This window comes from Zonotrichia leucophrys, chromosome 1A (assembly GCF_028769735.1).
Source record: "Zonotrichia leucophrys gambelii isolate GWCS_2022_RI chromosome 1A, RI_Zleu_2.0, whole genome shotgun sequence".
Taxonomy (NCBI): Eukaryota; Metazoa; Chordata; class Aves; order Passeriformes; family Passerellidae; genus Zonotrichia; species Zonotrichia leucophrys.
In genome coordinates, this window is record NC_088170.1 from 47,676,293 (window position 1) to 47,695,913 (window position 19,621).

At 38.7% G+C, this 19,621-nt stretch overlaps 1 protein-coding gene and 1 long non-coding RNA gene across 2 annotated transcripts in view; one reads left to right on the plus strand and one right to left on the minus strand.

Annotated features, from left to right (window-relative positions):
* The window catches only part of TES (testin LIM domain protein), a 28,396-nt gene extending 9,037 nt beyond the window's left edge, over positions 1–19,359 (plus strand). The window contains exons 2-7 of the mRNA XM_064702680.1: positions 1,869–1,954; positions 10,825–11,077; positions 12,227–12,562; positions 15,844–16,059; positions 16,581–16,739; positions 17,930–19,359. Coding sequence (XP_064558750.1) covers positions 1,869–1,954; positions 10,825–11,077; positions 12,227–12,562; positions 15,844–16,059; positions 16,581–16,739; positions 17,930–18,121 — 1,242 coding nt within the window. The 3' untranslated portion in view covers positions 18,122–19,359. The remainder of the gene's footprint in view (positions 1–1,868; positions 1,955–10,824; positions 11,078–12,226; positions 12,563–15,843; positions 16,060–16,580; positions 16,740–17,929) is intronic.
* On the minus strand, positions 1,607–2,932 carry LOC135442642 (uncharacterized). Its single transcript, XR_010438699.1, has 2 exons — positions 2,822–2,932; positions 1,607–1,903 (listed from the first exon to the last, which is right to left on the minus strand). It is a non-coding gene; the product is annotated as an uncharacterized LOC135442642 (long non-coding RNA).
* Positions 19,360–19,621: the final 262 nt, after the last annotated feature.

A 19,621-nucleotide genomic window follows, 5' to 3' on the forward strand; every position in this document is an offset into this window, starting at 1 on the left:
AAAAAAAGTTGCTTTGTGTTGCTTTAGCTTCCTTTTTCCCTTTAGAAAAGATCCTAGCCAACATCTTATTCTCTTTGAGTGTGAATTGGGAATGGTGCTCAGGTTTTTTGTGATTTGTGGTGTGTGTCTGTCTGTATATGGGATCTCTGGATTCCAGATGAGAAGAGTCCTATAAATGCCCATCTTCATTTTATTAACCAATTAGCTTATCAAAAGTGTAGCTGATGAAGAACCTAATCTTCAAAGTTATGCTTATTTTACATATCTACTGGTAGGTTTTGGGTTAGCACCTCATGTGAACTTCATGAGCCCTTAGGTTGCTGAAGATGTCACCATGATCACAGCCAGCTTGTATTCGTCTTCCAGATACAGAAGAAATAATGTCATGTCTTTCTGTCCATCCCTGCAGTAGCTTAATAGCTGCCAACATACCTCCTTCTTCTAAATAGTTCACAATCTTCAGGGTAGTTTTCCTCAGGGATGTCTGATGATTGTTGAGGCAGTGATCCTTTCAATTATAAAGTATCTGAAAACATGGTATTCCCTGCATTTTACCATGTGTTCTGTATTAAACAAGTGGTTTGTGAATAATCTGTTCTTTATTTTGGACAGAGACCAAGTTGAAAAGTTGACCTGGTTTATATCCTTGTATATACAATAATAGTAGTATAATTTCTCTCAGTAAATGGCAAAATTAATAATAAAACACTATCACCACCTGTAATTAACTCTGGCATTGTGTTGTTGCCAGAACTAAAGTTAGTACTGGAACTTGTCAGTTCTAGTTCAGTTTCTGTTCATGGTAAGAGCTAAACTGCAGGTGAGCTGTTTCCACCTACAGCTAGTTGGGAGCACTCCTCCTGCTGCATGGGCTGTGGGGATGGGTTCCTGTCTCATGTTGGGCATGAGCCTGCATACCCAGCTGTGGCCACACTTCCATGGTCCTTCATCTGTCTGATTTGAGAACCATATTCCTCAAAGGTTGAAAGTGCTGCCATGAGACACTTTATTTTACTGTGTTATATGAGTGCATAAGTTATTGTGCTTCATATTTGTTAATCACCTCAAACTTAAAAGTGGCTGTTACTTGGTTAAATTTGCTGATGTGTTGCTGTATTGTGTGAATACATTGACTCTGCACTATTGTCTATATTCTCTGATAGTTCCTCTGCATTATGAATTGGTCATCCATCCTTTTGAAACCCTTTACATATTGCTTCTGATCACTGGTTTTGCTAACTGTGCTGTTTCTCTTTCAGAAAATCAGCTGGTATGAGTCCAGCTGAAATGTGATTGTAAAAGGGATATGCTACTCTTAGTCACTATCAGAGTAGCCTCAAATATACTTGGAAATATTAGACAAACCACTTAGTTGTTTCCTTTATTTGAGATTAGTGCAAATAAATCTGGAGTCTGTTTATTTCTTGGTCTCCTGTATTTTGCCAAGTCATATACTGTAAATCACTTTGTCCAGATAGCTGGATTAAATGTCCTTTGACTTGAGGTCTTCTGGCCTCACTTGCTCTGATTTCACAGCCTTAGGCCTAAGGAAATGCTGCCAAGAATCTGCTTATTTATTCTCTTGTGTGAAGTTGGTAGAGCAAGCTGGGCTGGGGAGAAGTCACCAGAAAAGTACTGAGGCTATCTCTGCCTGCTGAGCTCAGTCCTGTGTAGAGCCTTGTGTCACCACTGCTGCTTACGTAGATACACTAAGAAGGTGTGCACCCCAAATGCTGTCCTTATGTCAACTTAGTCAAATGTTTAATCTTTTGCTTTAGCTGTTGATTGCAGATTATAAAAGCATCAGTAAGATCATTCCTGCACCATAATACTTGAAGCTGACTGTACTCATCTTCCTCTGTACACAGATGGGCTTGGGCCATGAGGAAGGATTTGGCGCCCCCTGTTTAAAATGCAAGGAAAAGTGTGAAGGATTTGAGCTTCATTACTGGAGGTAAGTGACACCAAATGTATCCTGAGCTGTGACTCAGCACTGCAGACCTCGGCATATGTATGCAAATATCTAAGTAACCATTTTTGTTCTCTCTCAATTAAACTCTTAAGATGTTTTTAAAAAGCTGACACGGTCAGAAATTCTCAAATGCATTACAACAGAGTATTTAATCACTTGTGAACATGCATTTTATCTGTCCTGAAGTGAATGGTAGTACTTCTACTGCAGCATTTGCTTTAGCTGACTAAACAATTGAAGTAGATTTGTAAAAATGTCTAGCCTGGCTGTAAGAGACATGACAGGAAAGAAGTGTGTTTTATCTCTGTAATAAAATGCTTTTTCAACTCCTGACCAAACATGGAAGCTTTGATCTGAGATGCTATGTAAAATTGTTTTGAAAAGATTTGAAACTTAGTACACACCTACAACTTACTAGATGGGGAGAAGGTGTCACTTGTGTTTGTCACATAAATTTAAATAGGTTAGATAATACTGAGCCTTGGATGATGTACTGTTCCTAAATCAGTGAGTTGATGATAGCAGTAAATAGCCTGTCATTACTTTTGTAGAAACTTTCTATTTCATTAAGACCTTTCTTGCTTTACTGACAGAGGATGTATATATGTATATTAATGCATTTATGTATCACTGGGCCAGTTCACTCAAAATACTGGGCATGCGCTAAGATGTAGCTTAGTAATTCTGATTTTTTAGAAGAAAGGCCCCTCTCAAAGGGAAAAGCCTGAAAAGAACAGAAAAATAGCTGCTAATAGCACTAGCACATGCTATCAATGAAAATTACTGCATTTAACCAATGCTAACTAGCTGAAGTGAAAGTGTTGACCTCTTATTGCAAAGCTCTCTTACCTTCTCAGTGATTTCTCATGGGCAGCTCCTCGCAGCACTGGCTCCTTCACAGCTCAGCCAACAAACTCCAGCTCTCTTCACAGCACAGCCAACTCCATCTCTCTCCTCACCCAGCTAACCCACTCTTTTGTAGCACTCGTCTTCTCACTGGACACAGCTGTGGCCTGTTAAGGGCAGGCCTGTTCCTGATCTTTGGTGATTGGTACAGCTGCAACTCCTCAGGTGTGAGACTGCCTTCTGCTGTATTTTTATTTTCTTCCATTCTCTCCCTCCACATGAAAGTTGCATTTGCAGTAGAATTTAGTTTTGTCTTATAAGGTAGCCTTTGTACGCCAGCTGTAGTGACATCAGGTGCTGATAAGGCCTAGGAGATTTTACATCTTCACCCAAATTTTTGACTGCAGGTGAGACTGTTTAGAAAACAATCAGGCAAATGAAAACAAAAAACAGCAAAAAACTTGTTGTAAGTTGATACATAATCAAGAAGCTATATTCTTATCTGTAATATGTAGCTATAGAAACAAGTTACAAATAATGACAAGGATCAAGAAGTGTTTATGTACTAGTAGGTAAACGTGGTCATCTAAAGATAAAAGAAATAACTTATGGTAGGACTTTTTCAATATCCACTGCATCACTGAGGGGTCGTGTGTAGAAGTAATAATAAAACAGAATTACTGTAAGTAATGCAATAAAAGAGAATTTTTAAAAGTGCAGCAGTTAATAGTGTTTGTCCATTGTTAGATGAGAAATTGTATTACTTTCTACTGAGAGCTCTTTTGTTTATAGTCACTGTGGCAGATGGGGAAATTACAAGTGAGGGAGGAAAAAGCCCAGTGAACTTTCTCTCTTTTTTTTTAATTAGTTGCCAATATTGCACTTTGTAATTGCTAGGTTATTCTATTACATGAAATAATTTGGAATAAAAAGAAATAACATGGCTAAAGTGGTTTATTTACATTGTAGTATGATTGCAAAGTTAAAAGGTGTCTGCTTCTGTGTGGGTATTTAGAGGATTTTGCCTGTGTTTCTCTTTATCCATATTGCACTGTCTTTCTGTGGTTAGGGCTCATTGTGCCAGGTCCTGAGAACATACCTCATCAGAACATTGTCTTTCCTAAAAAAGTAGGAATTTGTAGACAGCAGTGGATTAAAGAGTAAGTAATGAAAAAGATGTAAAAACAGTGACTTTCTAGCTAAGATTTAGTTTGGAAATTGAGTCCAAATAGGATAGATCAGATAAATAAGGTGGCTGGAAGTAGTCTGAGAAGCTTCATCTAAGTGTCAGACAAATGTGGCGCATACCTCTGAAACAGAAAGTTAGCAATTGAGAGAATTCAAGAATGGGTTGGCAAGTAGCTGTTTCTACAGCAGAGCTGCTACTGGGGACAGTAAGAGTGTGAATCTGAAGTCTTAATTCAGTTCTGTGTAAATAGCTTTCAAAGGGAAAATATATTAATATGCTCTGGATTATGCATGTATTTTTGTAGTCTACCACTTAAAAGGAACACATTGCATCCCAAATAGCTGTTTACTCAGTTGTTAGCCTTTAAATCTGAAGCTCTGTTTTAAGTAGGAACAAACTGTAGCACAAGTGGACAGAATATTGTCTTTATAACATCAAAATCAGTTCAAGTTTACCCATGTACTTAATTGCTACTTGTCTGTAAAAGACAAGTGGTGAAGTAAGAATTGTAATTAGAGAAACAGTTTCACATTGGGAGAATAATGGGGGGTAGGGATTGACCCTAGTCAGCAGCCAAACATCCATACAGCTGCTCTTTCACTGTCCCAGACATCAGAGTGGGAGACAAAAAAGGAGAAACAAAAGTGAGGTGACTCATGGGTTGAAATAGTGAGTTTAATAGGTGAAGTGGTGGGTGAGCAAGTGCTGCAAAGGGAATCACTGGCCATCCCCACCATCACACTGATGCCCAGCCAGTCTCCAAGCTGTAACTACTTAAGAAGTCAGAAACCCTGACTTCATCCTGTATTTCTGATTTGTCACTTTTTGTGATGTTATATAGCATTTAAACCCCACTGACCAACTTGAGTCAGATGTACCCCTTCCCAGCTTCTCTGCCCCCACCTCAGCAAGTAGAGTTCAAAAACAGCGAAGCCTTGACTTTGTGCCAGAAGTGCCCAGTACTGCAAGTGCTGTCAAGGCTGTTTTAGTTAGAGCCCCAAAGCACGGCTCCAAAAGGGCATTATGAACACAATGACTTCCACAGGATCCAGATGCAGCCCAGCAAGCCGGGCAGTGGCTGCAGCGTGTGCCGGGCGTGGTTCTGCTGCGGGCTGTGCAAGGCTGACACTGCCCTCTCCTGGGGACAGCCGAGGAGCTCCAGCACATCGCACAGCTCTTGGTCTGATACATGAAAATGCTGTTCCTCAGAGAGCCAACATGTGATTTCTTTTGGTACTTCCATACAAAAGACCCTCAATTTTTTTTCTCTGGGGAGTCAGATTGTAAAGTGCACAGAAAATCCAATGAAGTAGCAGGGCTTTACAAGAAATTACTACACCCTTTTTCTCTATACTGGGGGTGTTTGGAATATATCTCTCCTGGGATGGAACATACTTTTTAAAGACATTTGTGCTATAAATCTTGACACACTGTGTGGGCAGGTTTTGTAGAGGCAGAACTGTAAATTGAGGCTAGTATAGAAATGGTAGTAAACCAAGACTTTAGTAAAATTTATTGCTAAATTTTGAAGTTCTGATAGCCTCAGTGTTGCAAGCTGAATATAAAATAAGAGATGTGGTATACAATGGTAGTTGAATGGTTACAATTGCCTGATTTTATCTTAGTGAGTTAATAGCTTTTGCTTTTAAAATTGTCATCAGAATCATGTTTCTGTCCAAGTGTAACAGCTGCAGAAGGTGGAGAAGGTCTTTTTAATTTAGATATTAGATTTATTTCAGGCTGCAAAACAGCCCCCACAGCTGTCCAGTGGGTTAGGCTGGATGTAAGAGATTGCTACTCAGTTAGTTAGATATTGCTCTTTGGGAATGTATTTCCCACTAGAGGGAACTATGGCACTGGAGTGAGAAGTTGCTAAAAACAGGAGAGAAGGGTCTGATTTATCTTGGTTGCATGTATATCAGAAAGTGGTAACTGTCCCCTATGTGACTTCCCAAGTTGTTAAAATAAACCTCTGAAAACAAGACTCTTAAGCTTGGGAGCGATCTTTTCCGTCATGTGGCTTCTCTGCACAGATACAGTATGTGGAAGGCAGGGAGAGCCCTAAGTTGGCTGTAAGAATTTTGATACTACAGCTGGCAGGGAAGCATTGAGATGCAGTTCAAAGCAGTGGCAATTACTTATAGCTGCATTAATAGCAAGAAAACATGACAGAAGGAAGCACAAAATCATAGATGATGAAGCAAAGTGCCTTCTCAGTAATTTCATTGATGATGCAAAGCTGGGAGGAGTGGCTGATACACCAGAGTCCTGTGCAGCCCTTCAGGAGGATTTTGACAGGTTGGAAAGATGGGTGGAGGAGAACCATCTGAAATGCAGCAAAGGCAAATGCAGGGTCCTGCACCTGGGGAAGAATGATGCCGTGCACTAGCACAGGCTGAAGGCTGACCTGCTGGAAAGCAGCTCTGTGGAGAAGGACCTGTGGAATACAGTCTCTCCCTGAGCCAGCAGGATGCCCTGGGGCCAAGAAGGCCAATGGTGTCCTGGGGTGCGTTCTGTAGGTGGAGTGCTATGTGTTATTCTGTGCTCCTCAGTGCAAGAGAGATGCAGAGCTCCTGGAATGGGTTTGGTGGAGGGCAGCCAAGATGATTAAGGGGCTGAAGCATCTTGGAGCATCTCTCTCTGGAGGAAAGGCTGAGGGAGCTGAGCCTGTTCAGTCTCGAGAAGTGAGGGGACATCATCAATGTCTATCAGTATCTCAAGGGAGTGTGTCAAAAGGATGGAGCCATGCTCAGCTCGGTGGTGCCAAGCAATAAGACTTAGGGCAATGAGCAGAAACTGCTGCACAGGAAGTTCCACCTGAATATGGGAAAGAGCTTCTGTACTGTGCAGGTGACCAAGCACTGGAGCAGGTTGCCCAGAGAGAGGCTGTGGAGTTTCCCTCATTGGAGATATTCAGACCATCTGGATTTCTGATTCTGTTATAGGAGGAGGTTAGTTGTTGTGCATGGAGGGCACAAGCCTCGGGACTTGCCAGGTCTTTTGAGGATTTCTCTGTGCCTGCAGCTACTGCCTCCTGTCACTAGGAGCCAGCATAGGAAGGATCATGAGCCATCTTATTTTTCCTCTTCATACACCAACATGTAGGCAATCAGGAGGATGGTGTACATTTCATTTTGGAGAAGGAACTGGAAGTCTTTGATCCTTCGTGTCAGTAGACATTCAGCACACAGGAATTCACCACTAGAGAGAGTTGAATCTCCATACCTTTCTCCCTTGTTTTTTCTAACTACTGAAGACCTGCTAGCAAGGCATTATCTAATAGACCTGTCTTTACAATGATATGCAACTTTTCATTCCATAGATTTTGAAATTTCCTCCCTATCTTCCATGTTTTGAGTGGGAAAAGCTTTTCAAATTGCTGCTATTGGGGGGTAGGGAGGGGGTGTCGACGACATTGCTCTGCTTTGATGAAGTCCTGAGAGCTGTGAAGACATAAGCAGGAGTACCTAACACCACCTTACTATATACTAGATACTCCAAAATATACAGTCAAAAAATTACCTACCAGTCTATTCTAAAGAGAATTAATTGGCAATATACCTTCTTCAGAGGGGACAGTGAGTGACTAATGTGGCAACTACTGAAAGAAATTAGGACTAAATTGTGAACAGTACTATTCAGGAACAGTTATGTATGTAAGTATCAACTGGATATCTTTTAGTGCTGGAAATTATTAAAGAGGAGAGATTATAAATCAGGACAGGATACTTTTTTACTGTTAGCAGCTGTATGAACATCTTCATGTGGCTGAGATCCAGGGGGAGCGTTGGGGAGCATGGGAAATGGCAACAGCCTAAAGGATTTTCCTTCGATTTACTGAGATATGCTGACATCAGTTGTGACTCAGCATTCTGCACATTCTTTGTGTATTGTTTTGTCCTGCATTCAGAGGCATAATGGTAACCAATTTCTAAGGCCCGTATTACACTTGTAACATAGCCCTGGTAACAGCTTCTTGCAAACTGTTGGCAAAGAATTATTCACTTAACTTGGAAAAAGCAAGGAGGTTAAACTAAGATGTACACAGTCAAATTCTTATTTTCAGTGGGTTGCTGGTGAGGAAGATTATTTTCATTTCATCATCTCATTATTTTCAAGGCAAGTATAAAGCACTGTAGTTCTATGCCAGTTTTCACAGTGAGTCCCAGGAAGGACCTAAGGACAAATGGTGTGCTTTCACTTCTTCACCACTACTTCTTTATGAGGAAAGCAAAAAAAAATCTCTCACAGATACTGCAGTCAGTGAAACGTTAAGCCTTCAAGGTAGGACCAAGAATAATAACAGCAACTGAGTCAGGGTGTTCATCTAATGAAAAGTAGAAATAGAATCTCTAAGCTATTCTGAATTCTGAAGGAATACTATTAGGAGAAAGATATGCAATTTCATGACATAACATGAGCAAAAATAGGGTGCTCTTGTGGCTTTTCCAGCACACATGAAAGCCTTAGGATGAATTCCACCATAGCTTGTGGAGGGTGGTCTGGTCTCTCACTGCTGTCAGTGCTGCTTTACTGTGGCTGGACGCTGTAGAGAGGGTAGAGTGCCCAGCCTGTGTCACACAGGCAGTATAGCAGAATGAGCTGTTCTTACTGAGCTCTGCCTTGCAAGCAGAGCAGTTCTGGACAGCACAATTGTACTTCAGTTGTGTAAGTCTGCGCAGGGAGCCCAAGAATGTCTGGTCTTCACTGGTGTTATTAAATCACATCCTATCAAGATACGAGTGTAAAACTGGGGGTTACTGTTGCTAAAGATTTAAGTTCTAAGAGTAAATACAGTGTTTAGTGTCATTGTTTGGATGGACAAACTGCTTAAATTCCAGTGGCATGTGTGCTTTGAGGTATAAAGCTGCATGGTGATCATGATGTAAATCACTAAATCTGCAAAAAGCAAGGTCTGATTCTGTCACCTGGTATTAGATCTCAAAAAATATATGACTGGGAATTGGTAATAAGGTATAATCACATGCATGCCATAAAAGATGAGCAAATGAATATGAATTGCTTTATTAGTATATTAAATAGTCTCTAAGTACTAGCTGTGTAAAGGACTTGCGTAGACAGATGTTGAAGATCTTGCAAAATTTTATGTTTTGAGTGCTTGAGATGCATAGTAAAGCTTTTACGCTTAGTGGGAAATGCTAGTTCATGCTTGAATGTTGTGGTAAACTGGGAGATTGCAAAGTGAATAGTGTATAGTAGCTATTCAGGTAAGTATCAGCTTTGAAATTCTGCACATCTTTCCTGTTGTGGAAATGAGTTGGAAGCTGTCAGACAATCTACATCTCAATTAGTGATCTCTTTAGGTATTTGTGTTGCAAAGTGAAGTCCCTTCTGCTTAACATTCTTATTTTGAATGAGTGGCTAATTTTTAGAATTTACATATTTTTATTTGGAGTGGGCTTTAAAACTTAAGTTACCACAATGTATGTTTTCTGTGTAACCAAATGACCAGTGTAGCATTCACCACACACTGAAATATTATTACACCGCATCCTAAACTGGTGTCCATACAGAGAGCATATGTTTGTGGCTGGCTGTGTATCACTTCAGGTTGCCAATTAAAGGTCCTCCTTCCTTTCCCATCACCTCCGGGGCTTGCTGTAGTCATGGCATGTTCTTGTTGTGTTCGTGTGACATATCTTGTGACACCTAACTTGCCTTCAAGACTGTATAAAGCAAGATGCAGAACAGTGTTAGTCTGATGAGTTTTGGCAGGCAGGGTTCAGAAGCATTTTATAGCTAAAGTTTATGCTATTTGTTGTATGAAGGATAAATAATGGGGTAAACCACTGCTCATTCCTCTTCAAACTCCAGAAATCCAGAAGGTTGGTATGTTTTCTTAGTCTGTAATAAGAACCCCTAGTTAACATCTAGTTTCTCTGATTTGTGGCTGACTGCTTTGAACTGAAGTTCTGGAGACACTGTTAATAAATAATGAACTAGCTTGTCTAATCCAAGGTTCTGTTCATTATATGTGAATTGTTTAATTATGCTCAAGGCAACAAATTACTTTCTAATATTCGTTAGCCAAAGCAGTTGAAATATGTTGTATATGAAAGAATATAATTTATATCCAAGGAAGTAGATATACTTCTACCTTTTAAGGCTGTTTTCTGTGAAAAGTCTCTCTATAGCTTGTGCCAGACTACCTCTGACTTGGTTCAGTACCTCTGTTTTGAAAGGCTTTATCCATATAAGCCTTTAGCTTTTCTTTCATCTTCTCTTTAAATTCTGTGCTTTGAACAGAACTTGGTGCAATTATACTTTTCATATGTCTGTATGCATTTTCTTCCTTTCTTGGAAGTATTTGTTTCCAGGCAATAGCAACCTGGTGATAACCAAATATCATGCATACAGTGAAATACATATGAAGAAAATAGTATATTGTATGTAACTTTGAATGTATGAAGAGCAGCTGAAAAACTAAAATCTCAAGCAAGTGATAGCTGGGGGAATCATGTTGATGCATTGAGTTATCTTATAATAAATCTGGTAGGTGACTGATAATGGATATGTATGTGTTTAATCGGTACTGAGATGCAACTGAAGAAATGACATAGCTTCATATTAAAAATGCATTCGTGTAGTTGACTGATATCTATCTGATAACAGTATCTGTAAATAAACAATGTAAATAATACAATAGGACACATAAAGGAGGTGTTTCACATATTACAGAAAAAGTGTATATTTCCTAAACAAAACACTGAAAACAAAGGTTTGGGCTCCTGGTGATGTTACTACACACCCAGATGGTGTGAGATTGTAATTTTGTTGCTGTTTCCATGAATTTCAGGAAAATATGCCGCAACTGCAAATGTGGCCAGGAGGAGCATGATATCCCTTCAAGCAGTGAGGAAGATCGGAAAGTGGGGAAACTCTTTGAGGATACAAAATACACAACCCTCATTGCAAAGCTGAAGAATGATGGCATTCCCTTGTATAAACGCAATGTGATGATACTGACCAGCCCAGTGCCCTACAAGAAGAGCGTAACCATCGATACTGTGACTTATGAGTGGGCTCCTCCTGTTCAGAATCAGACACTTGTAAGTCCAACTCACATTTTTTCATGTTCAAGTCAAGAGTTGGTGGGAGATAAACTAGTAGAGCTTACTGGAAGGATGAGTATGCCTCTTGTAGTCTTCCTTTCTTCCTCCTCAAAACTGAAAATATGGTGTCTGTTTAATGAGTCTTGCATCTCTCATCTTGCTTTATGGAAGTTTGTCTGTAGAAATTCTTAAAAACCTGGGGAGATGAGGTTGTTTTTAATACACAGGATTAAGAGTTATCTGCTAACTCCCTGGAGTCCAGTTTCTGTAACCTGCTCTCTTTCTATTTTTTTTCTGTTTTTTTTTTTTTCTTTTTTTAATAAAGTTGAAACATTTGCGTGGAGTGTAGGCTTAAAGGAAAAAAAAAAAACAATACCCAACACCACATCAATTTATATAATTGTTTCAAGTTAAGGGGAGCACTTGGTCTTGCTTATAGCTTTTACTGTATATGGCAAGAGCAAGGTTGGTGTTGACATCTAAAAGAGCAGCTCTCTTCCAGTATATTTTCAGCTGAAGTAGATGAGATGGTAGATAGCCTTCTGAGGATCTTGCTTCACTTTTCAAACTTTGATTACTAATTTATTGTACCAAAATGTTGTGCAAGCCATGCCAGAGTGACATTATCTCAAATTATTCCTTTTCAGTGAATTAATCAAATCTTGTGCATCTAAGACTTACTTAACATTAAGTTACCAATTTGGTTTTTAGCCTTGTCATTGCTTTATTTAGACTAGAGATTTTTTTTCCCCTAATTTAGCTGGAGTTATTTCTTCAATGGGCTGTATGCCCCAAGCAGATTATTTCAGTTTTTACTTTTCTAAGACTATACTCATGATCAGTATTCACAGATAGAGACAAGGTGCTGTGTAAATGTTATTTATTCAGAGTAGTAATAACTCTTTTCTGTATGTTGTAAAAGGCTTAAAAAGGAGTCTTTCTCTTACTCTGGGAAGAAGCCAGTTAATGCATCTGCTGTATTTTATCTCCATTACTTTTTCAGGAGCTTAATGTTTATGGAAAAAAACCTTGTTTTTGACAAATTTGACTGTCGCTAAAAACAGTAGAGGTCAGTTTAGTTGTGTTTGCTTATGAGAAGGGGTGTGTAGCTGAAGTGCCATCTGATGTGTGATTCCTGCTATTCAGGCTAAGCAGTACATGCAGATGCTGCCCAAGGAGAAGCAGCCCGTGGCCGGCTCGGAGGGCGCGCAGTACAGGAAGAAGCAGCTGGCGAAGCAGCTGCCTGCCCACGACCAGGACCCGTCCAAGTGCCACGAGCTTTCCCCCAGTGAAGTCAGGCATATGGAGCAGTTCGTGAAGAAGTACAAAAAAGAGGCACTGGGTGTAGGAGATGTCAAGCTCCCTGGGGATGTGGAAGTGAGAGCTCCTGATGAGAATAACTTGAAAAATGGTGGTGGCAGAGGTACCTCATCTACTGTTGGAACAATGGAGAAGTCCCCAGATCGGAAAGCATCTCAATATGTAAGTATAAGAATGGAAAGATAAAGCAAGAAGGTATATTATCATCTGAGTGTTCTATTTGGTCATTTTAGCCCAATTAAATTGTTTGTCAGTTTGGAATAGCAAAAATCTGGGGAGGGAAAGAAGGAACTGGAAAATGTTGTGAATGTCTGCATAGAGACATGGTTTCTGAAAGTATTTAATTCATTGCAGCAAATAACTTCCTAGGTGACACTTTCATCCTCAGTGCAAAAACATGTTAGCTTGGAGATAGTATATTAGGGTGGCTTTTACAGAATAATAAGCAAAAAGTTTGTGTCATCTTATGGACTAGTTGTTACATTCTTCTCCTCTTGAAGAGTTAATTTAATTTTAGAAGCTTGTTTTCTCCTCTTTTTTGGAAGAGCACTGAAATTACCCACTTGACAAATGGTGTTTAAAGTGAAATTAAATTAAGGAATAATAAAGTAACATCTCTCCATCTTGTGTCCAACAAGTTGAACCATACAATGGCTAGCCTTCTCTTCATATTCAGCTCCATTTTCTTACTGATTTTTTTTTCCTTAGGCAGCATCTGATTTCTCCTTGTAATAGCCCAGCAAAAAACAAAGTATATAAAACTACCCAGTTTTCATTGATATTTCAAAAATTCTGTCCTTAATCAAGTGTTTCTGACATAACTACTGCTGTGCATATCTCAGCTACCAATTACAAATTCAAAATAGGGGTAGGATTACTGAAGGAACATTAAATCAGTTTAGTGGAGGTAGACATTACTTAGGAGTGTCAAAAGCTCTACTATAAGTTGATTTCTAGAAAAGTTGTTATTATGTGTATGAATCCTTAAAAATATTTGTCTGCAGGTTGCTTAGAGAAAATTAATATACAAGTTCTAGATGGAGAAAAAGGTTTGGTTAACATTGGTTGTAGAATTTGACTTTTGGTATTATTAGGGTGTGTGATGTGTTTTTTGTTGTTTGTCTCTGAACTGACAGAAATACATATATGATTTTCATATATATGACTCCTGGTGTGAAATATAAAATCAGAATTAGGTTTTAGCTTTGAACATGGCCACTTACCCTAAAAATTTTCAAGCCATTTGGTTACCTGTAGCTATTTGCCTTTTTTTTTTTTTTTTGGTACCTGTCTTGTTATGGAGAATCTAAGAAACAGTTATTTTACCATGGCTTGATTAGGTTACTGTCATTTTGTCTTATATCAGCCTTTCCTGCTGGTTTACTTTAGTTTCACAGCAGCAATTCTTAACTTACCTCCTCAAGGAGGACCTACAGAAATGCACATCTTGCATTGTACCCTGCTGACCAACTGCCTTGGACTATAATAAGTCAATAGCAGGAGGCACTCTGTCCTCATGAGTAATTGTATCAGAAGGTGCTTTGTTTTTTACATTACACCTGTTTATCACTTCCAGACTTTTCTTACTCCAGTACCTGAGTATTCTTCCTGCAGTTTAAGCCAAGCATATCTTATCACTGTGGGCTGTGATTTAGAAAGAGGCTTGTAGGTGCTTAATAGCATAAGTGAACATTTGGGTTTCTGATCTGTTGTTAGGTACTGACTTTACACTGGGTTAAATAATCAGGATTTAGATATGTTATTTTTAAGTATTTTGGTGGGGATGTCTTACTTTTGCAATGCGACTTTGTTTCAGCTTTATGATTTAGCCTTATCTCCACTGCTTTTTAACAGTTCAGCATAAATTGATACAGAAGAGCTCTTAAATACTTAGCAGAAGAATGCCATCCATGTCCACACTTTTTTATTGGTTCTGCATTTTTCCTCATCAGATTTTCTTGTACGCTGTTTTTCAGACTAAGTTTGAAAGCTGTACTCCTGTAGCTGTGGTAAAAAAGAATCTCTTGAAAAATTAATTTACATTATAGGAATAGACTGCACTTATTTGAAACCTGATAAAAAATAAAAAAGTAAAACAAACAACACTAACAACCAGGTCTCCACTATTAATGTAAATATACCTATAGTAATTGTCTCTGTGTTTGCAAATACAAATTTTTTTCACCATGACTGAAAGCTGAATTAAAGAAAAATATGTACTTAGCATATTTTCATCTTGTAAAGAAGGAAATTTTTAGGTACCTTTTAACCACCAAAGCTGGAGATGTTGTAAGTGGTAGGCAGGTGAATCACATTGCCTAAACTTAGGTCTAGGCAGCTATTTAACCTTCTTCCAGTGGGCTTCTTTTGGAGTATGAGGTCTAAAGTAAAAAGGTCAGAAATCTTTATATACATGTATATTTGAACTTTCCCTTTCATTAATTTTCCTACATTCTGCATTCTGTTTCAGTTCCAAGTTTTTCTTCTTTTGGTGGCTTTCTATCTATCTTTTGAAATTGTCAGGTATCTGGGATCTGATCAATATGCCTTGTAGCCAAGGCACTTTATATGTATTTTATTTTTATATGCACACACAAAGCCATTTGTGGCTGATGTGAGTCATAGAGGAAAACCTTCCCAGGATGTTCAGCCCAGTCCACGGACCAGCTGGAGTGCAGGAAATGCCAAACTGGTGATTAAACTGTAGATAAAAAAAATTTGCTTCAGTAACATAAATCATCTGATGTTTTTACTTGATGGCACAACCCTCTCTGTAGGCAGGTATAGGGCAGACTGTGAAGTCTCTGGAACTATTTGTAGTGTAGCTGTGTATGTACACTTTGTAGTTTATCCGTAGTCACTCTCTTGTCCTAAAATCATTAATCACAGACTGTTGGACAGCAGCCATGAGTGACTAGCATCCCTAGAACATGGCTTTAAACAGAATCAGTTTGAAATATTCACTATTTTTTTATTCTCCCCACCAGTGATGCAGATATGGCTTGGTCTTCTCAAGACCTATAAGTGCAGCCATTTCCTTGTCATGCATTCTAGTCATAGTTGGTTAGCTTGGATGGAGGATCATTATTCTGTCCTTGTTCCTAAGCATGTAAAGTTTACAGAGCATAACATGAATTTTAATTGCATGTTGTTTTCTTTAAACACTGGACTGCAATTGCAGAATGTGAATACAGCAAAGTACAACAATCCCTTTAAGGAGCACTAATGCTATGACAGTGGAATGTGCATCATCTTGAATGGCTTAGTTGAACCTAACCTATGGTACAGATATATCCTGAACCACTGCTGTCTACTCATGGGATTAAACTAATGCTTTAATTTCAGTCTGGAAAGATAAAATGCATTAAATATATCAATAGTATGTAATTTTTATAAATATATCTCTCAAAGACTTTATTAACTTGGTGATAATCTCTTTCCAGTCCTGCTATCACTGCAAACTAAGCATGAAGGAAGGTGACCCAGCTGTCTATGCAGAACGTGCTGGATATGACAAATTGTGGCATCCAGGATGTTTTGTCTGTGGCACCTGCGGTGAACTGCTAGTAGACATGATCTACTTCTGGAAGAATGGTAACCTCTATTGTGGAAGACATTACTGTGATAGTGAAAGACCCCGCTGTGCTGGATGTGATGAGGTAGGAAATATCCTAGTCCTTTCTTCTAGCTCAAAAGTTTGTTCTGATAAGTGTTTAGGAGTTTTAGTAAAACATTTCAGTGCAGGAAGATGATATGGCTTCACCAGTATAGTTGATATTTTAGTTACAAAGAACTGAAACCAATATGGACACTGCACATTCAGGAAAACCCATAGTTTGCTTTGGATTTGGTGGTGATTTTGCACAATTCTATAGGGACATAGGATGTAATAAGTGAGAGCAAATTCTCCAACAAGTCACACTTACGCAGTTGTTTCCTTATCAGGGACACCAGGGGCCAAACTGACCCTGGGCAGCACCAGGGAACAGCCCTCCTGGGGCCTGTGGCATCTCTGAGCTCTTGGGAGCAGCATGGAGGCTTTTGGGGAAACAAACAGTGGTGGAACCACTGGGAATTCCCTGCAAATCACAAAACATCCAGAGGCTAACTTTATTACAAGGTACACTGTTCAAATGAATGTGCTTGTTCACTTGTCCACTTGTTTGTGTCTTCCTCCTAGCTAATATTCAGCAATGAATATACTCTCGCAGAGGGGCAGAACTGGCATCTGAAACACTTCTGCTGTTTTGACTGTGATTGTGTCCTGGCTGGGATAACCTATATAACAGTGAATGACAAGCCAGTCTGCAAATCCTGCTACATGAAGAACCATGCTGCGGTAAGGTCCCTGCAGATGTCTTGGTGTTGTGAAGGAAGGGAACATAAGTCTGTGGAGTTTCAAACTCTTACTTTTTCTCAGTCTGGGAGTATCTGAAGAGTATAAATTGGATATTTAGGCTAGAGTCAGTCATCTTCTTGCCCTTCAGAAAAAAATAAACCAAAACCCACAACTTTAGGCAGGCTAGTGTTTTGTGACTTCATAAACTTGAACAAAAGCCACTACTGGGGTGGAGGGGAGGAACCTGTTGGAAAAACACCTTGAACTTAGCCAGTGGTTTGGTAACAGGAGTAAAGTAGATGAAGATGAGTGATGCTGCTAAATTTTTCTCAGTTGTAGTTCATTAAGCCTGGTGGGAATGAACTTCAGCTGCTGTTAAAGGCCTGTAGTTAAATACTGCAATCTAGGTACTTTTGTTTCATTTATTTCTACCCACACATGTTAAAAAGAAGAGTGATTGACAGGATAAAGCTAGAAGTTTGGAAAAGAATGGTAGTTCTTGATTTGTGGTTATGCTGGCAACTAATCTGAGATGATGGTCATTCATATCTGTAAGTTAGCTAGCTACTAGCTGGGGGCTCAGTCTAATGTGCACCTAGGTGATTTACAAAGTGAATGGAGAAAAAAATGGTCATCTCTAGTTGGCAGTTAATAATATTATGAGGTTGGTGTGAGGAATTGTTTTTTTTTGGAGAGGCTTTTTTTTTTCCTCTTAACTTTCTCAATCTAAATTATAATTTGTGAACAACTGGATTTTAAGATAAATTGCATTCAAGACTTTTCTTAATATCCCTTAATTATTTGGCATAACCAAAGAGCTGTCAATGCACAGGAAGATTTGTAGCTAATCTCTTCACATATTTAGGTTGATATATGAAGATCTGTTCTGTTTGACATAAAAGGTTTTTAGGATTATTTGGGTAGTGGGAAATCCTAACCATCATAACTGTCTAAGCTTAGTCCCAGCAGCAAATAACTTGTGTGTTCATTTTATTATTCTGTGCCCTGAGCTGAATTCTAATCAAAACACTTCAAAAACAAAGAAAAAATCAATAGCTGGAGACTTTTTTTTAAAGGCTTCTTTTAGCACTTGTCTCTCTCCTCCAAGAACATTTAAGAGTTCCAGGTTTTATTGCACTTGAAGAGAGCATGTGTGTGTTTCATTTCAGTGTTGTTTGATTTCTCACCAGATCTGCCAGGGCTGTCACAATGCCATAGATCCAGAGGTTCAGCGTGTAAGCTACAACAACTTCAACTGGCATGCTAAGAGGGAATGCTTCCTGTGCTCCTGCTGCAGCAAGTGTCTCATTGGCCAGAAGTTCATATCTATGGAAGGGATGCTTTTCTGCTCAGTGGCATGTAAGGAAAAGATGATGTCCTGAAAGAAGACATGCACAGAACTAATCAAGGATTGCTGTGTTCCAAAGGCTCTTGCATTTCTACTGTAAAATATATAGTGTCAGGGCATTTAAAATTATTGAAAGTATTAAATAGCATTTCCCAAAGATTTTTTTTAATGTCTAAAGCTTCCTATGTAATCCTCATTTCTTAGCTATACTAATATTTTCTCTTTTGGAATACTGTTTCTGAATCTCACTTCAAATTACTTCATATCACAGAACTGTAAGAAAAAATGTGTTACATACTCTGTACATTCTAAGGGAGCTCTTCACTCTGAAGAATCTTTCTGCTGTATCTTGTCTAATGGAACAAGAAAATGTGAAAATGCTCCAATTTATCTTGTTTTGTACGATAAATGTAACTCTTCCACCTTTGGTTTCACTAATTTATCATTTTTATAGTTTATCTGTTTTCATCAAGCACTTTAGACAAAATGATCAGTTTTATTGCCATGTACAGCTTTGTTTTTCTGACTTCAAGTATGCAGACTGAATGACACTTAAAAAATTTGCCTTTAATAATTTCTTTGGGTTTGACACATGGGTTCTTGGGGGAATAGTGACTTCTCATGTCTAGTATTGAAAGTAACTCCACCAGTAGAAAAATGTTGGTTCATGTTCATGCCTGGAAAAGCTTTAATTTTACAAATACTAAAGTTATGTTATAGATTGGGTGGGGGGGTGTTGGTGTTAGAAAATAAGAGCAGGTCTTGCTTAGATTTAAAAAAAAATTGCCAGTAGTAGTGGGTGTCACTTTAAGCCTTTCAGAACTGGCTTCTGTTTTATATCATGAATGTTCCTTTCCTAAGTTGTGCCTTCTATCAAGAGGGATGTGGCACATAGTACTGTATGCATTTCCAAGAATGTATTTCTGCAAATGGATCCTGCTTTTGATTTCCAAGTTCTGAACCAAAGCATGAAGAAGTCTTTCCCAGAAAACTTCCTGTATCTGAGTGAAAAAATTCACAGCTGTGTATTAGCTTTGCTTACTAGATAAACCAAATGTGTGGCTCTTTCTTTTATTTAATAATTATAGACCTACAGTGAAGCTTCTTAGATATCTTTGTGCCAAACACTAAATGGGAAGTCTTTGGCCTAAAAAAATAATAAAATAATTAATTTTTAAAGAAAAGTCTATGCAATTCTTACGTTTGATTCCTGTAAGTTTTATGGTGATTGTATTGTAACACCTATAAATAAAACTAGTGGTTTTCACTTTAAATTGTCTACTAATTCTGTTCTTCAGGGGAGGCGAGGAGGAAGGGAAATGTTCCCTTACTTACCTTGGACATTATTTCCTAAAAACTGAACACCTGTATCAATCACTGTGCAGTGATTACTGTCCTCTGTAACATTGTTCATGTGCTTATAGGTGCGAAACACTGGGTCTTGTTCCAACAAATGCACAACTTCAGAACGTAGTGTTATTTTTTGTTCACATAAACTATTTTGAGACATTGGATGGGAAGTTTTGAATTCATA